This window comes from Zonotrichia leucophrys, chromosome 2, assembly GCF_028769735.1.
Source record: "Zonotrichia leucophrys gambelii isolate GWCS_2022_RI chromosome 2, RI_Zleu_2.0, whole genome shotgun sequence".
NCBI lineage: Eukaryota > Metazoa > Chordata > Aves > Passeriformes > Passerellidae > Zonotrichia > Zonotrichia leucophrys.
The window spans coordinates 107,074,284-107,100,196 of NC_088171.1; the positions used below are offsets into that span (position 1 = coordinate 107,074,284).

The 25,913-nt window shown below is 40.5% G+C and overlaps 1 protein-coding gene across 7 annotated transcripts in view; it reads right to left on the reverse strand.

Moving 5' to 3' along the window:
- Positions 1-617: 617 nt before the first annotated feature.
- ZNF521 (zinc finger protein 521) overlaps positions 618-25,913 on the reverse strand; it is a 230,234-nt gene continuing 204,938 nt past the window's right edge. For all 7 annotated transcript variants that reach the window (XM_064705994.1, XM_064706000.1, XM_064705995.1 and 4 more), the window contains one exon: positions 618-1,446. In XM_064705994.1, the coding sequence (XP_064562064.1) occupies positions 1,417-1,446 (30 nt within the window). In that variant the 3' untranslated portion in view covers positions 618-1,416. The remainder of the gene's footprint in view (positions 1,447-25,913) is intronic.

Genomic DNA, 25,913 nt, shown 5'->3' on the forward strand with positions numbered 1-25,913 from the left:
AGAGTTTTTATCCCCTTTATTCTTCTCCTTGAAGCTGCAGTCAGGAGCCAATTGAGACCTGAGCAAAGGTGTGAGGTGTTGTGAGAGCTCCCCCCGGGGCGTGGTGCCAGTGACCATCACCCCACAGCAAGCACCACCTCCAATTCTGCTACCCATGCCAGAGGAGAGGGTCAGGAATGTCAGCTTAATAGCACTGCTGGCCAGAGCTGTGGTGGCTCCCTCTCGCCAGCACCAGACCCAGCTCACCAGGTGATGTTTCATTTAAATTTACTGATAATTACACAAGCAAGATGTGTGGTGACTCCTCTGGCTACCAATGTGTCAAGTGTGTAAGTATGAAATTGCTGAGACAGGCAAATAAAAGAAACAAATAAACCTAGAAAACAGTGGATATCACTCTCAAGCACATATTGCTTTTCAGTGGGCCAGCAAATTTGTTTCTACTATTGCATTTATTTCATACCTACCTTTGAGAAAAACAACCTGTTTTACTGAGCAGTGTACAGGTCCTGATACAATGGGATTCCAAATCTTGGTGGTTCTTTAGGTAATATAACAGCAGTAATATTAATGCTACTTTCTGAGGAAAAAGACAAGACACAAAGCACACTCACACATAATGGTAAACTGAATTTATTTCCTTTTGGAAAACAATTCCAGTAATCTCCAGGTTCAGACCGCAGAGTAAACATTAATAACAGTAACATACAGGTTAGTTCAACTGATTCAAGAATTTGGCCATGTGAAATCATTAAGGAAAGTCTTGAACACTCAAAGCTTCAAATGGTATCCAGGAAAAAAAATTCTTTGACAAACTACATAACAACTATTGCATATATGGTAATGCTATCTGTCATATCGCAAGGCTTACAAATATATATACGGGCCTTATTCAACTGTGGGTTCCTGCTCTGTGAGAAAGAGTCTCTTCATATTTTTTGCAAGAATCTTCAGCAATAAAAAATAGTCTTAGATTCATCCGTTTGTATACCAAAAGAGAGATTTCTGGACTGAAGTTTAAACGAAAGGGAGGCCAAACAGAGCTGCAATGGAACATAGTTATTACTTTCTCCCTCCTCCTTGAAAATGACATTTTTTCTTAAGCTATTTTTTTCTCCTCACACAGTATTATTATTATTTGTATCTTTCCTGAATAGGGCCCAAGTCCACTTGTCTTTATAAGACCATTTTAGTATCAGACAACATAATACATGTGCAACACTTTATATACAGGAAGTCTATCCGGTGCTCAAAAGTTCAAACACATGAACATCCAACAGTTTCGATAATACAAGTTTTATGGTACAATACAATGATTCTGAATAATATACATTAACAATGAAAGTTTCGTGCAAAGAGTAAAATGTGTTCCCTTTTTGTGCCACAAAGAATTCTCTGGAAGAGACGGGCCTTGCACTAACTGCTGTGCTGGGTCATCGTATGATTCTGTAACAAAAACAAAAGAAACAATTCAGTAACAGGACAGGCATTTCTGTGTGAAAGAAAGATGCAAAAACAATTTTCCCAACATATCTTGTAAAATGATGGGCTGGATAAAGAGAATATTTTTGACCCCTCCTTGTTTAAACTAGCCAGAAACAGCATAAGTATGGAAGAGAGGAGTTCTCCCCAGCTGTTTCACACCAGTATCCTTTACATGTGCCACAAGAAGGGCAAAACAGTCTCTGCAGACAGGGTGTGGGCTGACCTGCCCCAGTGAAATTGCAGACCAGGTCAGTGATCCTGGTGTCTGCTTACACATGGCTCATGGTTTATGCATTGCAAAAATGAGAAGTGCATTTGCCATAAGTCTCATGCTAACTGGCCTGTGCTTCCTGCAATGTGGCACTGCTTCAATTACACTCCTGCAGTAAAACCTATTTGCCCCACATGGTAAGAGAAACTCTGCTAGAGAGCTCAGAGACTGATGAGAAAACAGGAGGGGTTGGCACAGCCTGCCCTTTGAACACCAAAACCCACAGGTATTTTTCTTCAGGTGAAGGCAGTGCCTTATGTGCAGTAACACAGCATGGACTTTGGAGTCCTAAATTCTCCTGTACAAGTAATCACTAAATCAAGCGGCAAACGCCAGTTTCACCCTCTTTCCTCCTCACTCCTCAAACAAAATTGACCACTTTCAGAAAGATGCTATTGTGCTGCCTGTACTGGCTCAGATCCTTCACAAGCATTGACCCAAGAGCAGGGGACCAATCCAATACATCTTAAGTTTTCTACAGTGTACACTGGATCCACAGATAACTAGAAAATGTCTGTGAATGCTCCTTCTTGGACAACAGGGCAGCCACTGATTAGTGATGAATTTTCCCCTTAGTAATCGGGGCCAGATTTGGGCCAGTGACCCAGAGGGCAGGGGTGTCACATCCCATGATTTGCTCCCAGCACACCCAGACCCTTCACTCCACTTTATTAAGTTAATCTGTCTTTAAACCTCTTTGGGCTAACGCACTCTAGGATGAACCTGTTCCCACAAGACAGTCATCATTTACAACAAAGTGAACATCTACTGAACCATACCCTCCAGAGCCACCCATGAAAAGGCACATGAAAACAGCCTCGATGAAACGAATGTGAATTACAGCGTGACTGCAGACCGGCCTAAAAATCCTCTCTCCCATCCTCCTTCACTCTTCCCTAAACCATGCACGCACACAAATAATAGTTCATGGGACATTTGGCAAGGAAAGGACCTTACAGTAAGACTGAGGAATTTTTAATGTAGTGCCATTCTCAAGATTAAAGGAAAATGACCCAGTGACACTCAAAGATGCAATTTCCAGATGTGAATACAAAATGATTTAATGCTGATGGCAGGAATTCCAGACTGTCCAAGGCCAAAGAGTGTTAAAAAAATACGCTCCACCACTTGATTTCATCTAGTTCCTCATTCTTCCCATAAAATAATTTCAAAATACTGTAAAGCACTAACAATAGATGCAGCCAAAAATGCTGGCTGGTCACAGGTAATGGGCTCTGACTTTAAAGCACAAAAGCAAGGAAATTAAGAGTTAAGCCTGACAGTCAGTCCTTTTGTCATCCTGTTGTGTCCATTTATTGCAGCACTTACAGCATAACACCACAGGCTTATTGGAGACCCTGCAGTACCTAGAAACAACAGGACAAGTTAAATATGGGGTGGCAGCCTGAATTCTGATTTTCTTCTCTGCTTCTGAGCAGGTGAAGTAATATACCAATTGTTACATTGCAGACAGATATTTGGGGGGGGTCTTTTGTTTCTAGTCTACTGAGAGTAAGCATGTCAGTCATGCCCATTTTTTATTTCTTTTCACTAAGTGAAAAATGCATAATCAGTAGGAAGCAGGATGAACAGTTGCATATGAAGCAGTCAAAAGGTGTTTTAAAATTGCAGCCGTAACTCTGGCTGCAATGACATTTTTGATTAAAAAATAAAAATGCCCAAATATGAAGGAGACAAAATAAAGCACAGCATAAGGACTGACTTGCCCCAGCTCTCAGTGTCCCTGACTCCTGTGCCCTGGTGCAAAATGAGATTCTCCGGAGATAATGAAGAAATAATAGGAAAAAACCAAACAAGCGTTGCAGAGAAGAATGAGACAGGGCAGGATAGGAACATGAGGAAATGCTTTGAGCAGTTTAGGCCTTAAAAAGGCAACAAGACGTGTTGTAAACAGTCAAAACAAAACACAGTTTCCACAGTAATTAAGGCTCCCCAAACGTTAGGGACTAGGGAGGAATACCTATTTGGCTAAGCTGCAAAAAAATACAAAGTGGAAGCGCTTCAGGAACATAACATTGACAAGACAAGCAGGCAAGGGATGGGAGGGGAGAGATAAGAAAAGGAGGAAAATTCTGTAATCGTACAGAGAGCCATATTCCACTCTACCAAAAGCCATCTATTGGAGACCCCATGTCTAAGTGACTGAAAATTGCAAACATTAATCCCAGTTATGAACCGTTGTTGTTTTTATGAGGGGTGTTGTGTTTAAAAATTTAGGGCAAAATTTCTCCTCTATTATCCAGGCAGCAGATCTCGACTGTGATAGTGCCTTTGCCTCGTGTGCAGCGAGCTCCCGCCTCCCTGGCAGTGGGAGATCAGGCACGCGGGGAAAGCGGAATTTGGAGCTCCCACCGGCAGGGACGCGGCAGGGCCATGGGAGCGCGGCACACCCAGGGAGAGCGCAATATTGCACTTGAGATCCCTTGAGTGCCTCGGAGAGCACGCTGCCCTTCACTAAAAACACACTATACAAGCCTGAAACACACCTCCTCCAGAAACCTCAACTAGCTTGCCTGAGTTTGGAGCAGTTAGCACCTCCACTTGCCAAAGAGAAGTCATTTAGTGAAGTACAGGAGGTATCATATGCTCCCCTCCTTTGCCTCCCCCAAATCTGATTGTGCATTAGCACATCTGTTTAATTATGTGTTAGTCTCCCTACAAAGCAAAAATGTCAATTTCCTGCTTAGCCATGGAAAGGGGAAAATATTTTTTCTCAGTGTAATCTTTCCTGGACTTCAGCAACAGCTGTGTTCCAATTTCCAAGAGCTGGGATCTCATGAGGAGACTAGTTTGCAAATACAAATTCAAGCTTTGCATGCACAAAATGGAGGAATGGGGAAGCAGGAGGGGTGTGTGTGTCAGTGCATTTGTTATCATGTAGACACAAACCAGGAAAACTCCTACATCTCCAATTTCTATGCCTCAGTGTTTCCTGGAAAGCAGGTATATTAACTGGGAAAATCTGAATTTAGTATTTTTCACAAGCAAAAGAAACTCTTTAAGTGCATTTGCCCTGTTCCTAGAAATAATTTTTTTGATAGCTGGATCCAGAATCCCAACTGTTATGTGACCTACTATAAAATTACATGCCACCACTTTTCTGGATGAAAATGCTTTGAGATATCCATGTTACTAGTGTTAAGGACTTGAAAACACACAAAGAATTTCAGGATAATACTGTGTGGAAGAATCTCCTTTGCAAACAAATTCAAAAAGGTTTCTTTGTAGAAAGGCTGGAGACAAAAGAGGCAATAATACCTGTTGTTTGGTGCATGCCTTTGTGTTTCAGAGGGAGCATGAGAAGTAATAGCTAGCAAAAAGTTCCCGCCCACAGCATCAAAATTAACGAAGAAAAAAATACCCCACAGATAGCCACAGACTCAGTGGCCCATTAGAATCCTTAATGTGAAATAATGTGAAATGTGGTTTCATTCAATTTAGATGGGACTTCTCTATTTTATGAGCAGATGAACCAAGACATGGCTGTACCTGACAAACAGTGCAAACAGGGTACACGTGAAGAGGCATAAAGATGAAATGTAGGTGCATTATTTCAACAGATGGTAACAGTACAACAGCAGCATGTTATTTTTTCCTTAGTTCAGGAACACAAACATGAGTAATCAATCATCACTGATTAAGTAATTATGGTACCCTACATGTTATCACTTATCTGGAATCCTTTATCTGTGTACATTACAGAACATCTTGTATTTTTTTGCATTAAAAAAAATAAAAATCCACCCCACTGAACTGCAATCCAGCTCCAGGTTGTAAAACAGAGCTCTACATTACTATCAACCTTTAAGCGCCACAATTTACTCTTTTTTTTTAACAAAAGCAATTGGTTTCCAACAGTCTGGATAATAAGTCTTTTGACCTGCATTCTTCTTTGACCCATTAAGGTCACCCCTGTGCTCGGGCATATAGCTGACTTAGGAAATGCCTGCAAGTCCTGCATTTCATCTCCTGCCCACTCAAAATAAAGCTTTCTTTAAATGTGTCTGTACGGGTCCCCAAAGACCAGGGAGGCATCCCTGTAGTGGGCAATGGAGGGACAGAAGCTTCTGCCTTTATTAATGAATGCAGACCATTATGAGTCTGGCTGGCTCCTGCACTGTTCCCAGAAGCATATACTGTACGTGACTTAAAATGCTAGAATATTGACACAAAGCGAGCTGGGCACCCCTAAGGAAAATTACTCCTTGGATATAATGTAGGCTCGTAACAGCTATTAGAGTACAAAATAAAACCCTCCGGGATCAAACTGACATATACCGCATTCTACCTACTCCTCAAACATTAGAAGAATTTCTTTGTGAAGGCATTCTCAAGGACAGCATTAAACTGACTTTTGTAGCAATCTGCAACAGCTTTTTGGCTTACAGCTTTTAGTACTAAATCTCTAGTTTGAATCAATATAAGTACTATATCTACCACATTAATCAATACATTTGGTTCAATACATGTTCTATTAAATTATACTTTCTAATCAAGATTTCTGCTTCTTTTCCCTTATTTTTTTATTCCAGCTTCTTATCCTGTACCACACTTTTCAAACTGTCTGCAGCTAAGAAGAGGATGTTGGATTTTCCAGAACCAAAGGGGAAGAAAGAAAGCCCGTGGAAAGGCAAGCCTAGCAAAACCTAGCACAAGATCAACATGGTTTCCAGAACTTTGGTCCAATGCTCTATTACTTATCCTGGTTGCCATGACCTCTCATGCAGAAAACTGTATTATTATACCATGTGGAAAGGCAAGGAAGGAGGGGAGTATTAAGTGGTAACACCGAAACCAAATAAATGAAACTTATTCAGACCCAACTATAAAAAAGGTTATTTTTCACACTGTTTCTTCAGTTTTGTGCAGCTTCAATATTGCAGCACAAAGTTTCCTGTCAAGGCCCCATTATATTGCTGAGGGATTCTTTCCTGGTAAACTGTAATATGATTATACTCAAGGACTGAATCGGTGAGTTAGATTTGTACAATGCTAAGATTAAATACAAACTATAAATTAAGATGTAAAAAAAAAATTATTTAGTCCAGGTCTTTGGGGATATGTGAAACACTGGGATAGAAGATGTCTCCAGCAATCTGAGCAAACTACACAGTTAGAATAAATGACTTTCCCACACCTGTGTTAGATTTGGTGGAATGTGGTTGTTCTTAATAAGAAGAGAATATGAAACGAAATGTCAAAATGATAAACATGCATTTTGCAGGCATGCAATGAATTTGCCACTGTCTTACAGATAAAACCACTGCACTGTGTCTCTCGCTTACAGTCAGTTTCTCTTTTCCTATCTCCATATAATCACTGTGAGCCTGCAGAAAAACTGTTGCATTTTCTTTTGACATTTAACATCATCTCACTCAGCTCACAATAGTGTCTTATAATAACTTCTAGATGACACTATGTCACTATTAAACAAAAAGGTGAAATAGCATAATAAAAGAGAAGAACAAAAATTCATACAATTTAAAGACAGAAAAGACCCATTAGGGCGTTTTCTCCACCCATCTTGCCAGTGTTGGATTATTGCCTATAGTGTAATTTCAAGTGTTTTGCCCAGTCCAATTTTAATTAGAGCTTCCAATGCCCCTCCTGGGAGACTATTTCACAGTTTCACAGACCTCAGGGTTAGTATTTTTTTCCTGATGCTCATCCCAGGAGAGGAAGAGGCTCAGCCAACCCCAAATCAGACATGAAACCAAATCTGCATAGTTAGGAGCTGGTTTCAGTAGAATATCTGGGCCATTTTGAACCATCTGAAAGCAGTAAACTTACTTTCAATGCCCCAACAAATTATGGCACTAGCTCCACTGCTGCTGCAAGCAATTAAGAATATTCAGTTATGTGGGTTTCTAAGGCTCGGTTGCTGTATAGGTGAAAAAAAACCAGTAGAGGTGGGATTTGGGGTTTTTGTACCAAGGGTAAAGGCTCCTATAGTACCCTCCACCAAATGAATTAATTGAAGGTTAGGGTCATATCCAGGCTCATTCTTTGATTCTATAATCCTTGATTGTACTGACAGAGCATCTATGGACATTCAGATTGTAAACATTTCTGTCCTTTGCACATATGTGAAATACAAAAAGAGCAACGTCAGTTGAAACTCATTAACAAATGAGCCATTATTTCCCCTCTCAGACCCCACCCTTCCTTTCATAAAACACTAACTAAAAGAAATTAACTTGAATTACTGTATCTGAAATTTCAGAACTAACAAATGTTTCTGATGTGTTTTGCCCCACGAATAACAATGCTTCTGACACTAATATATATTTATATTTCAGTGGTCACACTTATGCTGAGTGAATGAGGGAAATAGAAAAGAGATGATGTCTAATAGTTTTTCATAGGTGAAAAGCAGGAAACTGAATGGAGACTTGGAAGTTCTGGAGAGAACAGAAAAAGTCCAGGCAATGTATCCCTGCCACCAGCATCTCCAGTACTTACTGCAGCTGGCAGAGCAGGAGGACTAACAATGAATTTATAAATACACCGTGGTAGGCAAGGAGTTTCATCCAGGCCAAGTTTGCTCACCAGCCCAGACCTAACAAAATACAGTCTCCAAAACTTCAGATTCCCAAGAAAATTGATCTGAACTAAAACCAGAGCTATTTCCACAACAAGAAAGGGGCCAAATCCCAAGAGAATCTGTGTTCCCATAAATACCATTTATGTGTGGTGAGTTGATGTTTACCAGCCTTTGAGAATCAGGTCTGTTCTCAGACGTTTGCCAATTAAGTGGTCATCTTAGGACATGACTGACCACTGTTGACAATGGTAATTTAGGAAAGTCACACTGAATTGCAGTCATTCATATAAATTAATTCACCTAAGCTATGTGATTTGATATTACGTTAATGTTTCTGAAATAGCATGACTGCTAATCAGATTTTGTTCTTTATCATATTTATGTAAAACTCTCAGTGTTCTGGTTTTTCTGCTCAGCATTTCCAGCTGGGCCAGAGAAAAACTACCTGCAAAAAAAATCTCAAATTGAAGAGCATGTTCTCAGGGATGCAAACTTAAAATTAAAACCAAACCCAAACCAAACTAAACCCCCTGATACCTATTTTTCTTCAGAGACTTCCAGTAAGTCACTAGTAAAATGTCAATGATTCCTTTTGGATTCATTACTATATGCGAGTGCATATATCACAGATTTGTTGTATGGAAAAGAATGACATATATTCCTGGGAACAGCAAATAAGACTTTCATCATTGTCACTAGAAGAGAACAGACACAAACACCAATGCCTGTTCACCATCCTTGCACCTTCCTCATTATGAGCGTTGGCAGGGGGCTCCCAGCTAAGCCTCTGACATAAATCAGAGTAGCTCGAAGGCTGTTTTAACCTATGGTGCCAGGCAATCGCCTCCCATAAGCCTGCCTCACCCTGTCTGTGCTCATTGAAATGCAGTGAAACTTGCAACAATGTCTTGCATTTCAGGCAAGATGTGCCTGGCTGAACGGGGAAGGTGTGTGCATTACCCCATAAAAGAGAAAGCAATGGGGAGAGGGGGCAATAGTCAGGGCATGTTCACAACAATTCTTCAAAACTGGGAAACCTCTTCTTTTATATGGCAAAGGGGCTGTCCTGATAATCAGGATCCAAGTTTAAGTCTTGTCTGTGGGAAAACAAGGCCTTTGTGATACTGCAAATGTTTGAAATTAATACACAAGCATTCTTCTCCAATAAGAAAATTGTTCATTAAGTGGGAATAAAAGCTGAAACAAAAAAGGCAGAAGGAGGCACATCTGAGAAATATATCAAAATTCTTATTACTTTAGAATATGGTTATGGTTACCCTGGTATAAATTAAGAAAAGCTCAGCTGAAATCAAGGGAGTTTCAAGACAGGAACAAATAAGAACACAGACAGGCTAAACCAAAGTGAGTATTGCTGGTATACTGATTGATTCTTGCACACCCTCTGCAGATGCCACAACCAGAAGTCTCTTCACCCTGTCAGACCCAGCAAGCCAAACCCAAAGTTGAACAAATACAGATTTGTCTGCAGCTATTGTAAAACAGAGTAACAGGGGACACCAAGCCTTGATAGGCAATACTGCCTAATAAGATATTCAGGGATTAAGTCAGTGTTTTGACAAGACACGTGTTCATGGACTAGCTGTTGCTCTGCTTTAATTTTTTTTCTTTGTTATGCCTAATTTATCATGCTGGTGCTTTCTAAACTACAACATCTGTAAACAAATATAAGTTTGACTGACCTCCCCTTTTACATCCACAGGCAGCATTTCTACTTTGTGTTCTGATTTCAAATACCTTAAAGACAAATAAATCTGTGGGGGAGAGAGAGGTAATAAACCTGCACAACAAAAACAAACCCCTTTGTCTGACAATATGTGATCATCTTATGTGAATACAAATTTGTCTAGCTGTGAGTGAGGAACTGGCTCCTGGAACTGGAGCTGTGCTATGCACAGATTCCTTTATAGGTCAAACCCAATTAAACAAACTACTACTAAATATTTAACAGCTCAGTGCAGTAATTAGTGACAAATAATGGAAGCTTAAACTGATAATTGCACAAAAATGTCCTGTTGGAAACATTACATGTTCCTCACTCCTCCTCTTTCTCTCATACTCAATGAATCCTGATCCTTTTCAAGGATTAAACTGACAAATGAATCTGGATTTTACGCATATCTATTTGGTCTGCAATGAAGTTTTCTATGACTTGCAAAAAGGAATTTTCCAAGGGGAATTCTTCTTCTCAAATTTCCATTTTGGGTTCTGTGCTTTTAAGCAGAGTAATTGCTAAAACATGAATTGATTTCAAATCTCCAACCAACCTGCAAGTTCAGAATTCAAGCTCCTGTCCATAGGACTCAAAAGGTCACCCAATTAAAATGGGGAAGCACACAGAGCTGTGATTTATATGCAAAGGGCAACCTTTAAAACAATGATACTTTCCAGTTTTCCACAGGTGCATGTACAAGAATCTCTTTGAACAAAATTACAAGTGAAATTACAAGTTTCTTGATACAGCCTGAAAGAAAAGTGCTGTAACTTGTCTGCAGTCCTGTTATACAGACAGACACATCCCACACTTGTATCGATCGCTGAGTTCACCTCCCTACCTCCCTGGCATAACACTGGGAATTGTGCTCACCAGGTGACATGGGGACAGCCTGGAATCTGGATTCTCCACACATTGCCAGCTGGCGCGTGGGGCCTTGTACAACAGCACCTGGCACACTGGAGGTTGTGGATCAGCCCAAGATTAACTCACAGTGGCCAACATTTTCACTCAGGTGAAAGCAAACCCTGAACAAGCCCAGTTTTAAAATCAGTAAACTTTCCTTTCACATATGGAAATAATATTTGGAAGCCATCCATACATACATACACCCTGTTAAGATACTGCAGAAATGGATGGGAGCATATGTTGGATCCTGAAATCAGGAATGCAAATGGCAATTTGTCCCCCTGTCCATGGTATGCCAATTTTAGACTGTGTAGGATAGAAAAGGAAAAGCTATGGTGCTCTGCTAGCTCTCCTCCTGTTCTAAAAGCTCCAAACTCAATTGCACATTGATGCATCTTTTTCCTTCAAGACAGTTTGCAAGGCAAGCCAGATTGAGCAGATTTGATGGTAACAGCCAAGGATTTCTGAGCTGATAAGCAGAGGCCCCCATGGATTTTGCGCTCTGACTTCCTTCACAACCGGTTATTGTGCCAGCCCTTCTTGGACATCTTACAGTCCTTATTCCTACAGCTCTTCAAACCAGGAATAGCAGGAGCTGGGACAGTGCTTATGTGGCATACTTGGTGTGTATGTGAATTACACATCTACTGCTTGGAAAGGAAACTAAGGACAATTTTTATCCCTTCATAGCTGGTGATTAGTTAGACAGTTAAGAACCCTATGTTGAAACGTTTTGTTCTTAGAGCAACCTCATCTGAGTTTCCCCCTTTTATGTCTAAGAAACTCCATGTTTTAAAAGTGACTTTTAGAGAGACCAGAATGCTATTTTGCTCTTTATAACAAAGTCATTCTCTAAATTTTGTGAGGACATACACTATAAATCAATAAATCTGGAGCATTTACTAACATGTGGTACCAGGACAAGAAAATTTCTTGTTTGTCGTTGTGGTTGTTGGTTGTAAAATGCAGTTTGGATTCTCTATTGTCTTCTGTTTTCTTGTTTGGTTTATTTCAATTGCATTTGTGTAAAGGAAGTGTGAAATGTGACCACATGCTAAATGGGAGGAATTTTACTCTTACTTTTTCCTGTTTTCAGAACCTTCAAAAATGAGGAAGGCAGTGAAGTCCAATTCCTACAATTTAATACTCCTCCCCCAAATAAGAAGTACCACACAAAGAAGCATCCTTTCATGCCTTTTTCCTTCCTCCCTGTGAGAGATGACGTATCCTCCTAGCAAATGTCATTCTCTGAGGTTGGTCATTCTGGCTCCTGTCAGACAGCTGGCCAGTGACACGTTGCAAGCCAGACATGTCATTAGGTCTTGCCTTGACCCCGTACTGACAGTTGAAGAAATGCCCCCACCCCTCACCTCTGGTTTTGGTTTGTGGTGCTGGGTACTCCTGTCTCCTTGCTATCTCCTGCTAGGGGATCCAGCCTCCTGCAGCTGCTGCTTTCACCCCTCATTGCCCATTAGGACTGGTTTTAGTGTGGCAATCTTTGAATGGAGTGAAAAGAATCACATTTATGAGGAAAATAATTGGTGACAACACTCATTTGCTGTCTACATTTAGTGCCAAGGTATCTGCAACAGAGAACTTTAATTCCTTCACTAAAAGATGTGCTGTAGCTATGGTGAGGCAAATCAATAACCCTCACAATCTTATGTAATTTCTTACTCCAAGATAATTTTAATTCATCAAAATAAAACCCACCTAATAAAAATAACCCTTTAAAATATTAGCTTGAACCCAGAAAAAAATAAAAAAGCAAAATCTTTGCAATTGGAGGGCAATTCATCATACCACAGTGTACACTTACATAAATTCAAAAGTTAGCTATAAACAAGTACCCACAGCAATAGTGCCATGCATAAAGGGGCAGGCAACAGGAGGCCTGCTTTCTAATAAGCCCTCAAAGGAACCTGCCACACAGAAGTGGCACTTATTCTAATTTAAAGCTCTCACAGTTACTTTACCATGGCAAAATGTATAAACTAATAACTTTAGTAAACAGACTGGCACTCCAAACAAAAACCCACACAGCAGTTCAGGCCTGCAGAGAAAACAGCTTTCCTAGAAAGGTACTCTCTTCAACAGTGAGATAAAACATTTGTTTGTTGGCTACTCTTACAGTCCCTGTTGTTCAGTAACAATTCTGCACCATTCCATCTGTACTGCCATTTCACTGTGATCTGTAGTCTATTGTCCCCACAAATCTTTTTAGCATTCTAAGGAATATTACACACCTGTATATTTGTGTCCTGGTCAGCTCAAACAGAGAAACACTTCTGGATTTGAAAGAGCCTACTCTGGGTCTGTGACCGCTTTAAACTGTGATTAAATAGTCAGGGCAATTTGCTTTCAAATTGTCAGTTTAAAAACATATTTAATATTTGCATTTAAAGCTCACATTCTTTCTCATCTCTATTAGTTTTGATTCTCAGTGATAAAAATTACAAAAATTATACTGTACTTCATTTATATACATGAAGAAAAAAGAAAATCAGAAAGCAATAATAAGGTCTAAACAAGAAATTACAGAAATGTCTGTAATACATGCATATTGGATTTTTTTTGTTATATCCTGAAACCACATCACTTTGTACAAAGTTCTTTTTCAAATCAAAGCAATACTAAAGTAAAACAACTGCAGGCAAAATTTCTAAGACACGACGCCGTTTGTGTCAGAATGCTCATCACTTCAGGCTGACCTGTCAAAGTATCTTGGGAAACATGGTAAAAAAGACAAATCTGCAAGTTCCTAAGAAACTTTGAATGGTAAGAACTGTGTGTTGCTCACAAACCACGGAATGCTGTGCTGCGTTAGCTGAGCAGTACTGGTGCCTGCAGCAGACGTCCACCCCTTCCTACTGCTTCTAGGCACACCTGCTCAGCCTCTGCTTCTGAGAGCTTTGAGGGGGAGCCACCATCAAGAAGCTTTTACAGAAGAAAGCAAAGAAATAAAAAGTTTCTGCCTAGAAGAGTGATGTAGGATTGAAAGATCAGAATTTAGTAGCATACACAGACACCTGCTGTCAGCAATAGAGCTACGTCATAAATTTGATGTGGGTGATATTAGCAAGGTGACATTTTTGGACCTTGACAGGTAATTTCTGTCACCTGCATTTTCAGAAGATTCTCACCACCTTGCAGAATCCATCCCTGCATCCAACCCACTTCCTTGGGGGACCCAGTATTGTCTGAAGAAGCCTCTTTTTAGGCATTAGAAATTAAGATTTTGGCCACAGGCCTCGTTTTTCCAGAAACAACTGCATTGTCGACGCAATCTACAAACTCACCAGAGAGTAATTTCTAAGGGTTTTTGAAATACCCCTTTTCACAGATATATTTCCCTATTAAGTTCTGCACAAGACTCTGACATCTGTAGAGACTTACAATTCTCTGCTAAATTGTGTGCATTTTCAGATTAATTCCTACGTGTTCACTTTATATTATTGTAAATCCATGTGGCCTAACCATTTAAATCATGGGCTACCATAGTCCTCAGTGCATGTTGAAGCATTCCTAACACTGCCCAAACTTATGCCAGCTCATAATAGCCCCATGGGATTGTTATACCAATTAAAAATCCCTGGAATTCATTGGAGACATGCCTGTGAGGACCAAAAGGGAGTGATAGAGAACCAGCCTGCAAAATAAACAGGATTTGCTGTGTACTGAGGGAATCCTTGGCTGTCTGACTAAGGTACCTTTTATACTGGCAGGGGATGCAAATTGGAGCCTGAGGATCTGCACTTTCATTTTCAAAGCTCTTTGCAAACATCAACCACTTCACCTTCACACCGTTGCTTCAAGGGAAGTAAATATGTACAGTTCCAGCATCTTCTGTTTTCTGGAGGTGCAAAGAAGCACAGGGCATTTTTACAGTCTCTGCTCAGGCACAAAAGGGAGCTTTTGACAACCTCTTCCTTTGTGGGCAAACGAGTTTCTCAAGGCCACGGAGGGAATTGGTGACAGAACAGGGTTTTCTGGAAAGATCCTGCTATCCAGCCTGATACTGAGCCCACCCTGCCTAACCTGCAACGCACCAAAGCAAGTTGCAGAATGCTAGCCATACACTGCTTCAATGCAGAGTACAGATTACTGCATGTCACTCTCCATAACCTCTCCTGTAAGAGGAATTCTACACATTTCCCAGGGACCTCCCCCTTTGCTTCACCCCCCCACCCCAGATGGTGGCAAGGTTAGAGACAAGTTGTTTTCTCAAGGCTGAGATTAAAAATGGCTCTGTGTTTTGCTAAACATTCCTCTGAAGCATGGGCAGCACGCGCGCGTGTGTGTGAGTGTGTGTGTGTGTGTGTGTGTGTGTGTGTGTGTGTGTGTCTGAAAAGGACCCCAATGAAAGGAAGGAATGAGAGATGCTAAACAATGCTGTGCAAAGTTGCAGACTGTTCGGCTACAGGCCAGAAAATGAATCCAATTTTTCATTCTGTCATTATAAATATTTCAGTGCAAATGGTACTGATTTTCTGCAACTGTGGTTAAGCAAAGGGCCTCCGAGTGAATATTTAAGGGGGGGAAAAAAAGAGAAGAAGAAAAAGAGGGAAGGGAAAAAAAGAAAAATAAGAGGGAGGGGGGAAATTAAGGTTAGCGACCAATTAATTTCCAACTTTCAGTGTAAAAGATTCTGGGAAAAATTCTACAGTGATGCAGCGTGTGACTCGAAGGAGGGAAAAAAACATTTACTCTGCTCTTCTTCTGACAGTTTCTCATAAAATATCTGCAGTCCATCTATCTTTTAGTACTCCAGGCTCCTCTGGAGAGCAGAAAATAGTAGTTTAAAGCTCACTTCAGTGCCAGTCTGCGGGAGATTGCTTTCCACAGGACCCCTGCTGATGGAGGCCTAGGGGAAGAGGCCCAGGAGTTATTCAATCAGTCCAAGGCTCTGGGGCGGCCAGGGCTCCTTTGAGGGCTGATTATAAAGCTGCCCTCCTGTTGCCTGCCTCTGAACAGAACGAAATGAGCAGCCTCTTGCTGAGCAGATTCTGCAAGAAGGAATTTCACCTGTCATGGAGTTTGTCAGAATTTCAAGATTTATCTTGGTGCAAAATTAATAAAATACCAACTAGGATTTCAGCCTGACTACTCAGCTGTGTCATCTCAAAGTGATCTTTCACCTAAGAAAACCTGGACACAGAGCTACTGAAGTCATTCTTGCCCTACTTTCGCTCAGGAGCTTTGCTGGATGCTACAACTGAATAATAAAATGATTAGAGGTGGATTTCCTGACAATTGCACCCAACGTCAAGCGCCGGGTGGGTGCTACCGTCCTAGCGCATGACCTTCCACCTTACCTCTGTGGCTACTAAATCTCCCTGGAATAAGCCAGAAATCTGAAATAGAAAAAGATCATTTCTGCAGTTTATAACCTAGCAGGTCCCTTATGGCAGCACATCTGTTAAGTTCATACACTGGTATTCCAGGTCTGGATTTGATTTATAAGTTTTAAAGGAATACAAACAACAGACTACATGAGATTACATCCAGTGAAACACTGCAAATTAATATTGCCGTGACAGTCAAGTACATGGTCTTTTAACCATATTCTGAGTTTAATGTTGTGGTAAAGTGCCAGGTTGATAAAGCATCATCTAAATCTCTGTGAGCTGAGTGCAATTCTTTCAAAGCTAGACAGCCCCACCAGTCTTCTGACAGTGCCTTACAGCAATAATAATAATAAAAAATCTTCATACACTACCTGTTTAGTTAAGACTGTACTAGCTCACAGCACTTGGTCACATGAATTTCAGCTCTCAGGTAGCAAAGAAGCAACTTGCAGCCTGCAAGAGGGCCTTTCAACTAAATGAGTAAATCAATTTCAAGAAAATAAAATTCAGCTGATGGGTAAACAACATACTATTCAATTTACAATGCGGTTGGTTTAGATCTTGACATGGAGAGACAGAGATCCACTGTACCAAGAAACAGTTAAATATGCTTAGATTGGGAAGAAATATGCCATTGCCATCAACAGCTCTTACCCTGAGCTGTGACAATTTCTCTGTACTGTTCAAAGCTGTTTGTTGTTTGAAGTGAAAAATCTACCTTTCTGTCTATTTGCTCCCCAGCATTTTCTAGCAAGAGCTTAAAACAAATGGTAACATATCCTTTACTTGCCTCCTCACCCTTAAATGACAATTCAGCATTAATACACATCATAAAGCCACCTTTACCAGGCACTAGCAGTGTGACAGTTTTAACACCAAGAGATCTCACAGTAAAGGGGGAGAGAGAAAGCACGCCAGTGAATGCACAGATGGTGGGAGGGGACACAGGGTGCTCTCAGCAGGTTACAGTAGAGATGCATTAACTCCACAGAGGGATAAGGGCTTCCCACCAGTACAGTCATGAATTATAACTGAGCATGGGAGTGAGTTCTTAGTGCCTGTCTCACAGCAAATATACTGTTCCATTTTCCTGCACAATCACCTTTCACCTTTACAAATGCGAAGCCAAGCAAAATGCACCACTAATATTTAACAATACCACAGGTTCTTTATCTTACACAGCACACATCTACACACAGGAAGTGTGGGGGGAGGCAGAGGATTCACTGACACAGCGTATCCCCGAGCAAACTTACACACCCATGATCCGTGACTGTGCCTAGCGATTCTCCCGCAAAACGAGGCTATAACAACACAGAAAAACAACTAAAGCTGCACGTAGAAATGTGTGCAACTCAGCAGTATTGGTTCATGAGAACTGAATCATCTCTTTCTCTCTTCCTTTGTTAACAGGGTGGAGGACACTCAATTTCAGCTTTGAACAGAAAAGAAGCTCAACTTAAAAAACAAAAAATCACAGGAGCATGCAAAATTACACTCTTTTCCCATCCAAAATGTTTACGCCTTGGAGTGATCAAAGCATAGCAATACCAACTCCAATAACAGGTAGAAATGCTAAACCTAAAAGCTGCTCCTTCTGGGTGGGGGACATACACATTTTTTGCACTTCCAGTTGCATAGCCACTCTGCACCAGAGTCTTTTTCACTCATGCTTAGAATGCAGTGGCCCAATGATGCTCTTACCCTGCCCCTGACAGCAAAAAAAAAAAAAAAAAAAAAAAAAAAGGCAAAAGCAAAGTAAAGAGAAAAAAAAAAAAGCAAAAGGCAGGGAAAAAAAAAAAAAAAAGAAAAAACACTACTTTTGAGCCAAGTTTGCTGTTTACTGGAGTGTCTCTTTATGAATCACTGACCACACCTTGTTTTCCCAAACTATCTGCACCTCCTCCCTAGGGGAATTCATCCCCTCCCAACTTTCCTCCTACTCAATGAACCTATCAATGGAGAAAACTTGTTATTTCTGGCAGCTGAAAATTTGACCAGTTTAAAAAGATTCATTTACCATGCCTTTCACTTTTGTTTAAATCCTCCGTGTTCCTGTTCTAAATGACAGCATGGCAAAGCATTGCTTTTAAGCAGTATTCATCTTGCCTACCACATCTCAGCCTTTCACAGGCGGCTGCTCTCTCTCCAACAATGGAGCCTTACTCCTTTATAGCTTGAGGGCAGAGACTCTCACTAGCTGTAGACTTGCTGCAAATATCACAATAAAGGACACAAATGTGAATTTCTTGTAAAATACGGGTTGGCTCTGGAGGTACCTTGCTTTAGAAAACTCTGTCAAGAGCAAACAATATATCTTTCTCCAAAATGCTCAGCTGCCACACAGTTGAAAGAGCTCTTCCAAGTGATCTAACATGTCAATGGAATCAGGATGCTAGTGAATTTTACACTTTTCTCCACTTTAGGTCTCTAATCGATATTTTTAGCTTCCTTCACACTTAATATACTCAATGTTGGTTTGGCAGCATGTCTTGTAGAACTTAAAAAAAAAAACAAACCAAAAACCTCTGAAGCTTGAGGAGGTGCTCTGTGGTGGAAGAAGGTAAGGTTTGAACTACAGATCTTAAGAGGTAGCAGTTTTGCTTCTACCAAACCCCTGTGCCTATGCTTTGGTACTCCAAAAACATGAAGGAATGAGGATACTGGGAGCAACAACAACCTTGCGCCAGCGCTGCAGAGGGAAGTGGGGGCAGACCTCGGGCTGCAAACGTCCAGTGATAACCGTGTGCCACCACTCGTTGGGAAATGACAGGACCAGTGGAGAGTGGAGCCAGGAATAAGGAGCTTATTCATGGAGATGGAGTGAGGGGGGCCAGCAGCAGGGTAGGGGGAAGGGAAATCAGATTTGCAGAACTGGCCATGAAGCTCCTCAGTACACCATAGCTGGATGCTTCATAAAGTCACACTGATGGCAGTCCCGGAGATGGCCATCTGTTGTCAGCTCTGGGCCAGATGAAAGATAATATAATGGCAGCTACTGGTAGCTAACAGCAGGGCAGTTGTAGGAAGGAATGTGTCCTAGAATGAAGAAGTGGTGCTTCCTGTTTAGCACAGAAAATCAGTCATCGATATCAACTATATTAGCAAGAAATTAATGGATGGACAATTAACAAACTGAACTGATCTACCAGGGAAATTATTCACATGCAAATAGAGTGCTTATTTCTTCTGCTTACTCCAGGTGTATGTGCCAACTGATCTGACTAATGGCAAGGTGTAGGCTGAAACATTCAGGGCACAGATGATAAAACCTCATTTTCTGCAAAGGGCAGAATTCCATTTCTAATGATTATCTGTGGGTCAGGGAATACATTTACTGCTTTCCCTGCCCTCAGTCTATGACAGGACTCTCTGATGTTCGCTGAGGTTTCTGTAATGACTGAGGGCAGAAATTGGCCTTTAAGTAATAACTGAACTTCCCCTTATTATTACCGTGATTTATTTTTACTAGTGCCTTATCATTATTACCAGCATCACACAGAAGAAAAAATGTTTGCTTTCCCAACCACTATTATTTCTATCTTGTTTCTTTCTTTGTCCCATAATCTCCTCTCTGCTTCTCTTGTACTCCTCTGCTTTTTGTTCCCTTCTTCTTCTGCATTTCTGTGCCTTTTTCTTTCTGCAGCCACTTTTGATTTGCTTCTTTAGGCTGAAATCTTGTACACCTCACAGTTCTATTTGCTACAAAACCTCAGAAATTATGATTTTAATATTGACATGTAACATCACTGATACGTTTCAGAGACAACATTTGCTGCTTTCAGACTGGAAACCATGAATTTCATTTAACATTTTTGTATGTCATAAGGATTTGCAGTCATAAGGATTACAAACTATTAGGTACTATATTACCTGATTCTGCAGAATCTATTTAATATAGACCATATGAGTCAATTTGGAGAACAGATGAATGAGTTTTTTATTTTAATAGGTACTTATATTTTACAGAAAGAATCCTGCCATACAAGCATATAAACAGGAAGAAGTAGGCAAAACAGGGACATATATTCAACCACACATGCTTTTGGGTATGATTCTGTCCCCTAAAAAGAGAAGGAATATAAATTTTTGCTTATTTTTGAAAAGGTACTTTATGAATGTCACTTAGGACAGCATATTTAGTTTTCAGTTCTTTGCCATTTTATTGTTCCTTAAGTCTGAATTTCTTTTCAATATTAAAATGTGAATTTAAGTGTAATATCCATCACTTAAGTGCTGTAATTTGCCAATTAATTCTGTATTTTCATCAATAATATTACTCAAGCATCTGAAAAAATGAACTCATAATTGTGATTCAACTGCTCCAGAAATTTAAGGAATGTTCTCACAGGGAATGTATAAGGGATGTTGTGAACACATTGTTTCCTCCTTATTTACAGGAAAGACTATAGAAAATTTCACAGGCTGACTGTGGTATGCAGAGTTACTCTTATACGAAGTATGTGAAGACAAATAAGACACATTAATATTAAGCTCATCTTTGACAAGCACTGTTTAGTGAAATCAAAATGGTCCCTGAAAAATTCTGGCTCTTTGGGCTTGGTGGGCTTTGCAGTGTGCTATAAATATTCATGAACTAATGAAGTACCCACAGGGAATGTTTACATTTGAATAGGCCAATCAAAGGCGGGTGAACTCACAAGCTCCAAACCTGGAAATTTCTTATTTAGAAAAGAATTACCGCATGAAAACCTAATGTGGCCATAACACCCCTCAGTCCCCAGGAGGGAAGGGGCACTGGAAGGGAATTCAAAGAATTTCTTTTTGTATTTAAACTTTGTTTGACATTGAAGCAAAAGACTTGCAGGGGAAACACTTAGAAGGTATGTCCTTAAAGAGCTAATGCATGAGTGCTTCCACTGTGCTTCTCTTGATTGCCTTTTTGAGAAAATTTGCAAAGAAAATAATTCTCCCTTCTAGGGGGAAAAAGTCTCAAATCTCAGGAACACAAGTCTGAATTTTTTAAATCTTGAAAGACATGGAAAGATGTGCACATACTGATGCACACATATCTATCTGAAACAGAATGCACAGTAAGGGCCCAGGAAAAAAAGCAAACTTGCAATGCATGCAGCTCAGCCTAGTCCCCTAAAACACAAACATTAATTACAAAGCTAGTATCTCTGGAACACATATTATCATCATCCTCACTCAAAGATGGAGAGCATGCATGGTTATGTGGAGCAAGTTAGACCTTACAAATGAATTCAGTTCTTCTGACTCCTAGGCATTTGCTCTGAGAACAGCAACCTGACTGCCTGCTAAGGACTAGGGCCAACATTAATGAATGTGATGCCTGTATTTAGGCATCAAAAGTGTTTTGTTGAAACTTTAAACGAGGCTGTGGCTGCTCAGCACCTATGCTTTTATCAAGGTTCCTAACTTCAGGCATTTTTGACCTGATTTCCTGATGTACTCAGCACCAGCATCTTGCCCTGGCCTTATCTGCACCTGGAGGTGCTCAGCACCCTCTCAGAAATAGGCCACTGAGTTTGAAAATGCTGGCCTAAAGCTTTGACTGTTAATTGGATTCCAGGTAGGCTTCTTTTTAAGAAGAGCTGACAAAGTTATTCCCTGCTGGCTCCTGGCCTTTGGGGCCTAGAAAGCCAGCATCTATGTTCCACTCCTCACCCTAAGAGCTTGGGGACCTAGAAATGCCAAAACTAATCTCCAATTTCTCTTAAAAAAATGTTTTGAGGCCTTTTCTGTGTGAAGAAGACATCCTGCAGGTTTAAAAGTTTTGTGTAAAGAGCATAAATTATTCATGGTCTCCCCTGCTGTTGGGACCTACATGGTACACAGACTCAACTACTGTGGGGGCCTTGGCAAAACAATCCTAGATGGAGGTAGCTGTGCCACTGCTGCTATGGATGATGCTATTCCTACACCAGCTTCTTTCCCAGCTGGCCCCAGAAGGCCTCTGCCACAAGGAGACAGCCCCAGCCCAGGTTAATTAGCAGTTTTCTCTAGCTGACCCCCAAATGAGAGAACATAGTGTTTGAATCCCAGCTCTGCCACTGTCTCCACTAAAGGTCTCAGTCAAGCCTTTAGTTCTTGAAATAGCCTAGAGCTTGCTTAGTTCTGCTCCAGCTCAGGTCAAGGGTATTTTAAAGGCTGTTTTAAAATGTTGAGTTTTTGGGAGCATTTTTCAATGCTGAGATCTTTGGAAAGTTTAACCCTTAAAGAAGTGAGGAAGAAACTAGAAGATTAATTTCAATAGTGCTAACCTTGGAACAAGAAAATGGTAAAACTGGAAATCCAGAGAAAGACTCACATTAATCTACATAAAACTTCCACAGAGTCTTCTATACTGCCCCTGTCCTGCTTTGTTTCAGCGGCTTGTACTGGGAGCTAAGAATGTTCTCCTGCTGTTTGAAGCGACATGAGTAACATCTGCTATGAGTGCTTCATTCTTTCTTTCATCCTTTCCCTGGGGAAGGAGCTGTGTATTTTGTTTTGGTAGAGCTCTGTTGCTGTGGGTTGGGATTTTGGGGAAGGTTTAGAAATCTACATACAGGTATATGTTTGTATGAGAGAAGGGAGCCTTTGGCACATGTAGGTGCATCCTGCTCTCAGAAGCTGAAGTTGAGGACATCTCTCATAATACTTAACTGCTGTGGAAGTCTGTTCCATGCTCTCACAGGCCAGTCTATGAGGAAGTTCTAGCTTCTGAGGAAAAAACTCCAGCTCTTTGATAGAAACGCTCACAAAGCAGAACTTTGTCAAATACCACATTGTTTCCAAATGGGAATAACTTCTCAGGTCATGTCTGAGATGTGCTTGACCCAGTCCACCAAGAAAATTAAGGACTGAGTCTTAGAACACAACTGCACAAACATGTAGGAAGGCAGTATAGACAGCTAGAGAGCTGATTGAATATGCTCCTGGTCTCCTTTGCTACTGAGGGCCAGTGCTGCAGCTCTCTGTATTAGCTGGAACGTCCTACAGGCTGATGGCTCCATGCCCAGGTATTCTGTGCTGATGGAGTCCAGATGGGAAGCAGCAAGGGCGTGAATCACTGAGGCCAGGTCCCTTTTGAACAGGATGAGAAGCAACTGCTGATCCAATTATTTCTTGCCCTAGTTTTCATGTTTCTAAAGTGGGGACACTTAACTACCCCAGGGGCAGCTAATTATTAGTCACAAGAAGTTAAGGAAATGTCCTAATTCACCAAAAGGAGATATCATTTTTGTTCTGGGCAAAATGGTGCTGAGATCATGTAATCTTGGCTAGCATCATATTGAAAACTAACTATCATCACTGATAATACACTGAAAAAAATGTACAATTATTCATCAGTTCTATTGGATATCAGTACCTCTGTGATCCAACAACATCTGCATAAAACTAAAGTGAATTGATTAATTCTCTTTGGTTAACATCCCTCAAGGGTACCACATTCCTCCCCACAAAGACCACAATATGTTGTGTCCCTAGCCAGGCTGGATGGGGCTTTGAGCAACCTGGTCTTGTGGAAGCTGTCCCTGCCCATGGCAGGGGGTTGGAACCAGATGATCTTTAATGTCCCTTCCAACCCAAATCATTCTGATTCTGTGGAATTAATACTAGCACTGAAAATAGGAAATAGTTACTCCTTATCAGAGACAAGAGAGGCACCAGAACAAACATCTAAGCCTATGTCCAATAAGACTAAGGCAAGAAGGAGCAGGCATTGGAAAGAGCATGTGGGCAGGAAAAAGAAGTCTTAATGGGTACAAATTCCTTTCTTTAAATTTTCATTAAATTTTCATAATTTAATGAAAATTCAATAATAAACTAGTGATAAGTTTCTTTACTTCCTTATCAATTAAAAATTCAGTATTATGGATAATGAATGGACAACACTGTTTTAGTTACATCCATCCTCTATAGAGAACTAAATTGTCCAGGTGTTCAATTAGAAGATTTTAATCTTTTGGGGGAAATCTAGGCACCCTATAAATGCACCTATCTTTCAGCTTCCTTGTTTGTACAAGCCTATTTCAGACAAGCCCTTATTGTGTTAAGCATGTCTTATTAGAAGCTTTCTATTCTGAAGAATAAACACTTTTAGGGATACACTTTTTCAACTCCATTTCAGAAAATAAATACACCATATAGCCTTTTAAACATGTAAGTACAAAAATTTCACAACTTGACATACTCTTAAAGCATAAACTTCTAACTGTTACAGAAGGTTTTCATTTGCTCCTCCATATGCAGGTAGTATCCAAAATAGTTTAAAGCTGGTTCTGCAGCTATTGAGCACAAAGGCATTTAAAAGCCGTGTACGGAGCACAAAGGAAGTGTCAAAAGGATCTTAAAACAAAGAGTAAATTCCTGTAAAATTTCATTATTTCAACTTGAAGGTTGAGCAAAACATTGAAGGTTTGATTTTCAAGACTGGTCATTTGTTCTCTGTTCTCACCGGAATGTGGTCCTGTGGGATTGTGCTGCATTCCTAGCAAGTGCCTGGAGTGAAATAATGGAAACTTCTAAAGGGAGTCTTACTTGATTTTTGTATTGAGAAGGTGAGATGAACATAATGTGAGGGGATTCTTACGTTCCTATAGGCTCCTCTTTCTGAACAGGAGCCTGAAAATGCTGAGTGAAGAATCACACTCAGCCAAACACCAAATTAAGCTCCATTGTAACGCATATATTTTCTGTTTACTTGAATTAATTCCCTTTAATTATCAGCTGAACCATACATGTGGATAGGACTTCTATGCTATTGCATTCTGCCCTGCTCTACTTTGTACATGTTTCCACCCTGCCTTCCCTACAACCATGGAGTGCTGACCCTACCTTCTAATCTGACATGATCAGCATGTCCTGTGCATGGGAGAAGAACATCAGATGCACATTTAATTTAAAAAGTAAGGAACTGCCCTTGATAGAATAAACATACAGCTATGCTGCAATCTCCAACACAAACCAAGGCAATGTGAAAGGATGGAACACCATAACCTGGAAAAAATTGCCAAAGATTCCACTGCTTTAGGTGGTAGATAGCCCAAACAAAGCCATGCCTCCTAGAATAGGTTTTAAGTGGGAGTGGGCTGGAAATCAATGCATTTTCAGCAAAAGCAATGCTCAAAACTGAGTACCTACTGCTGTGCCTGAGTGCTTTGCTGCCCTTTCAGCAGCCTGGGTAGGTAACTGGAGGTAAGAGCAGAAAGACAGAGATCCCAAAATATAAATGCAAATGGCATGATGGCACTTTATTTTTTTAAACATAATGCATTCTCCACTGAGGTAGGGCTATCCAAATTAATTAAAATAATAATAAATCTAATGAATTAAGAGTATAATATTCCTTATTGCAAGCATAGATAAGACAGAGGGAGGCTGTCACTAAGGATGTTGAGATGGGGTCTAGTAGGAGCCTTCTGCAGCATGGAACTACCAACACACTATCATCTAGCCCATGTAGAGCAGAGTTTCTCTCTGTAGTGACACCCTTTTGTGCCCTTCACTAGAAAACCAGGTGCTTCAGTTATGTTGAAGTTTCAATGAATGAGGCTTAGATGGAAAGAGCAAAATCTTTTTCTTAGTCTTGGTCAGGAATAAACTTTGAGTGGAAAAACATGTCATTTGTTT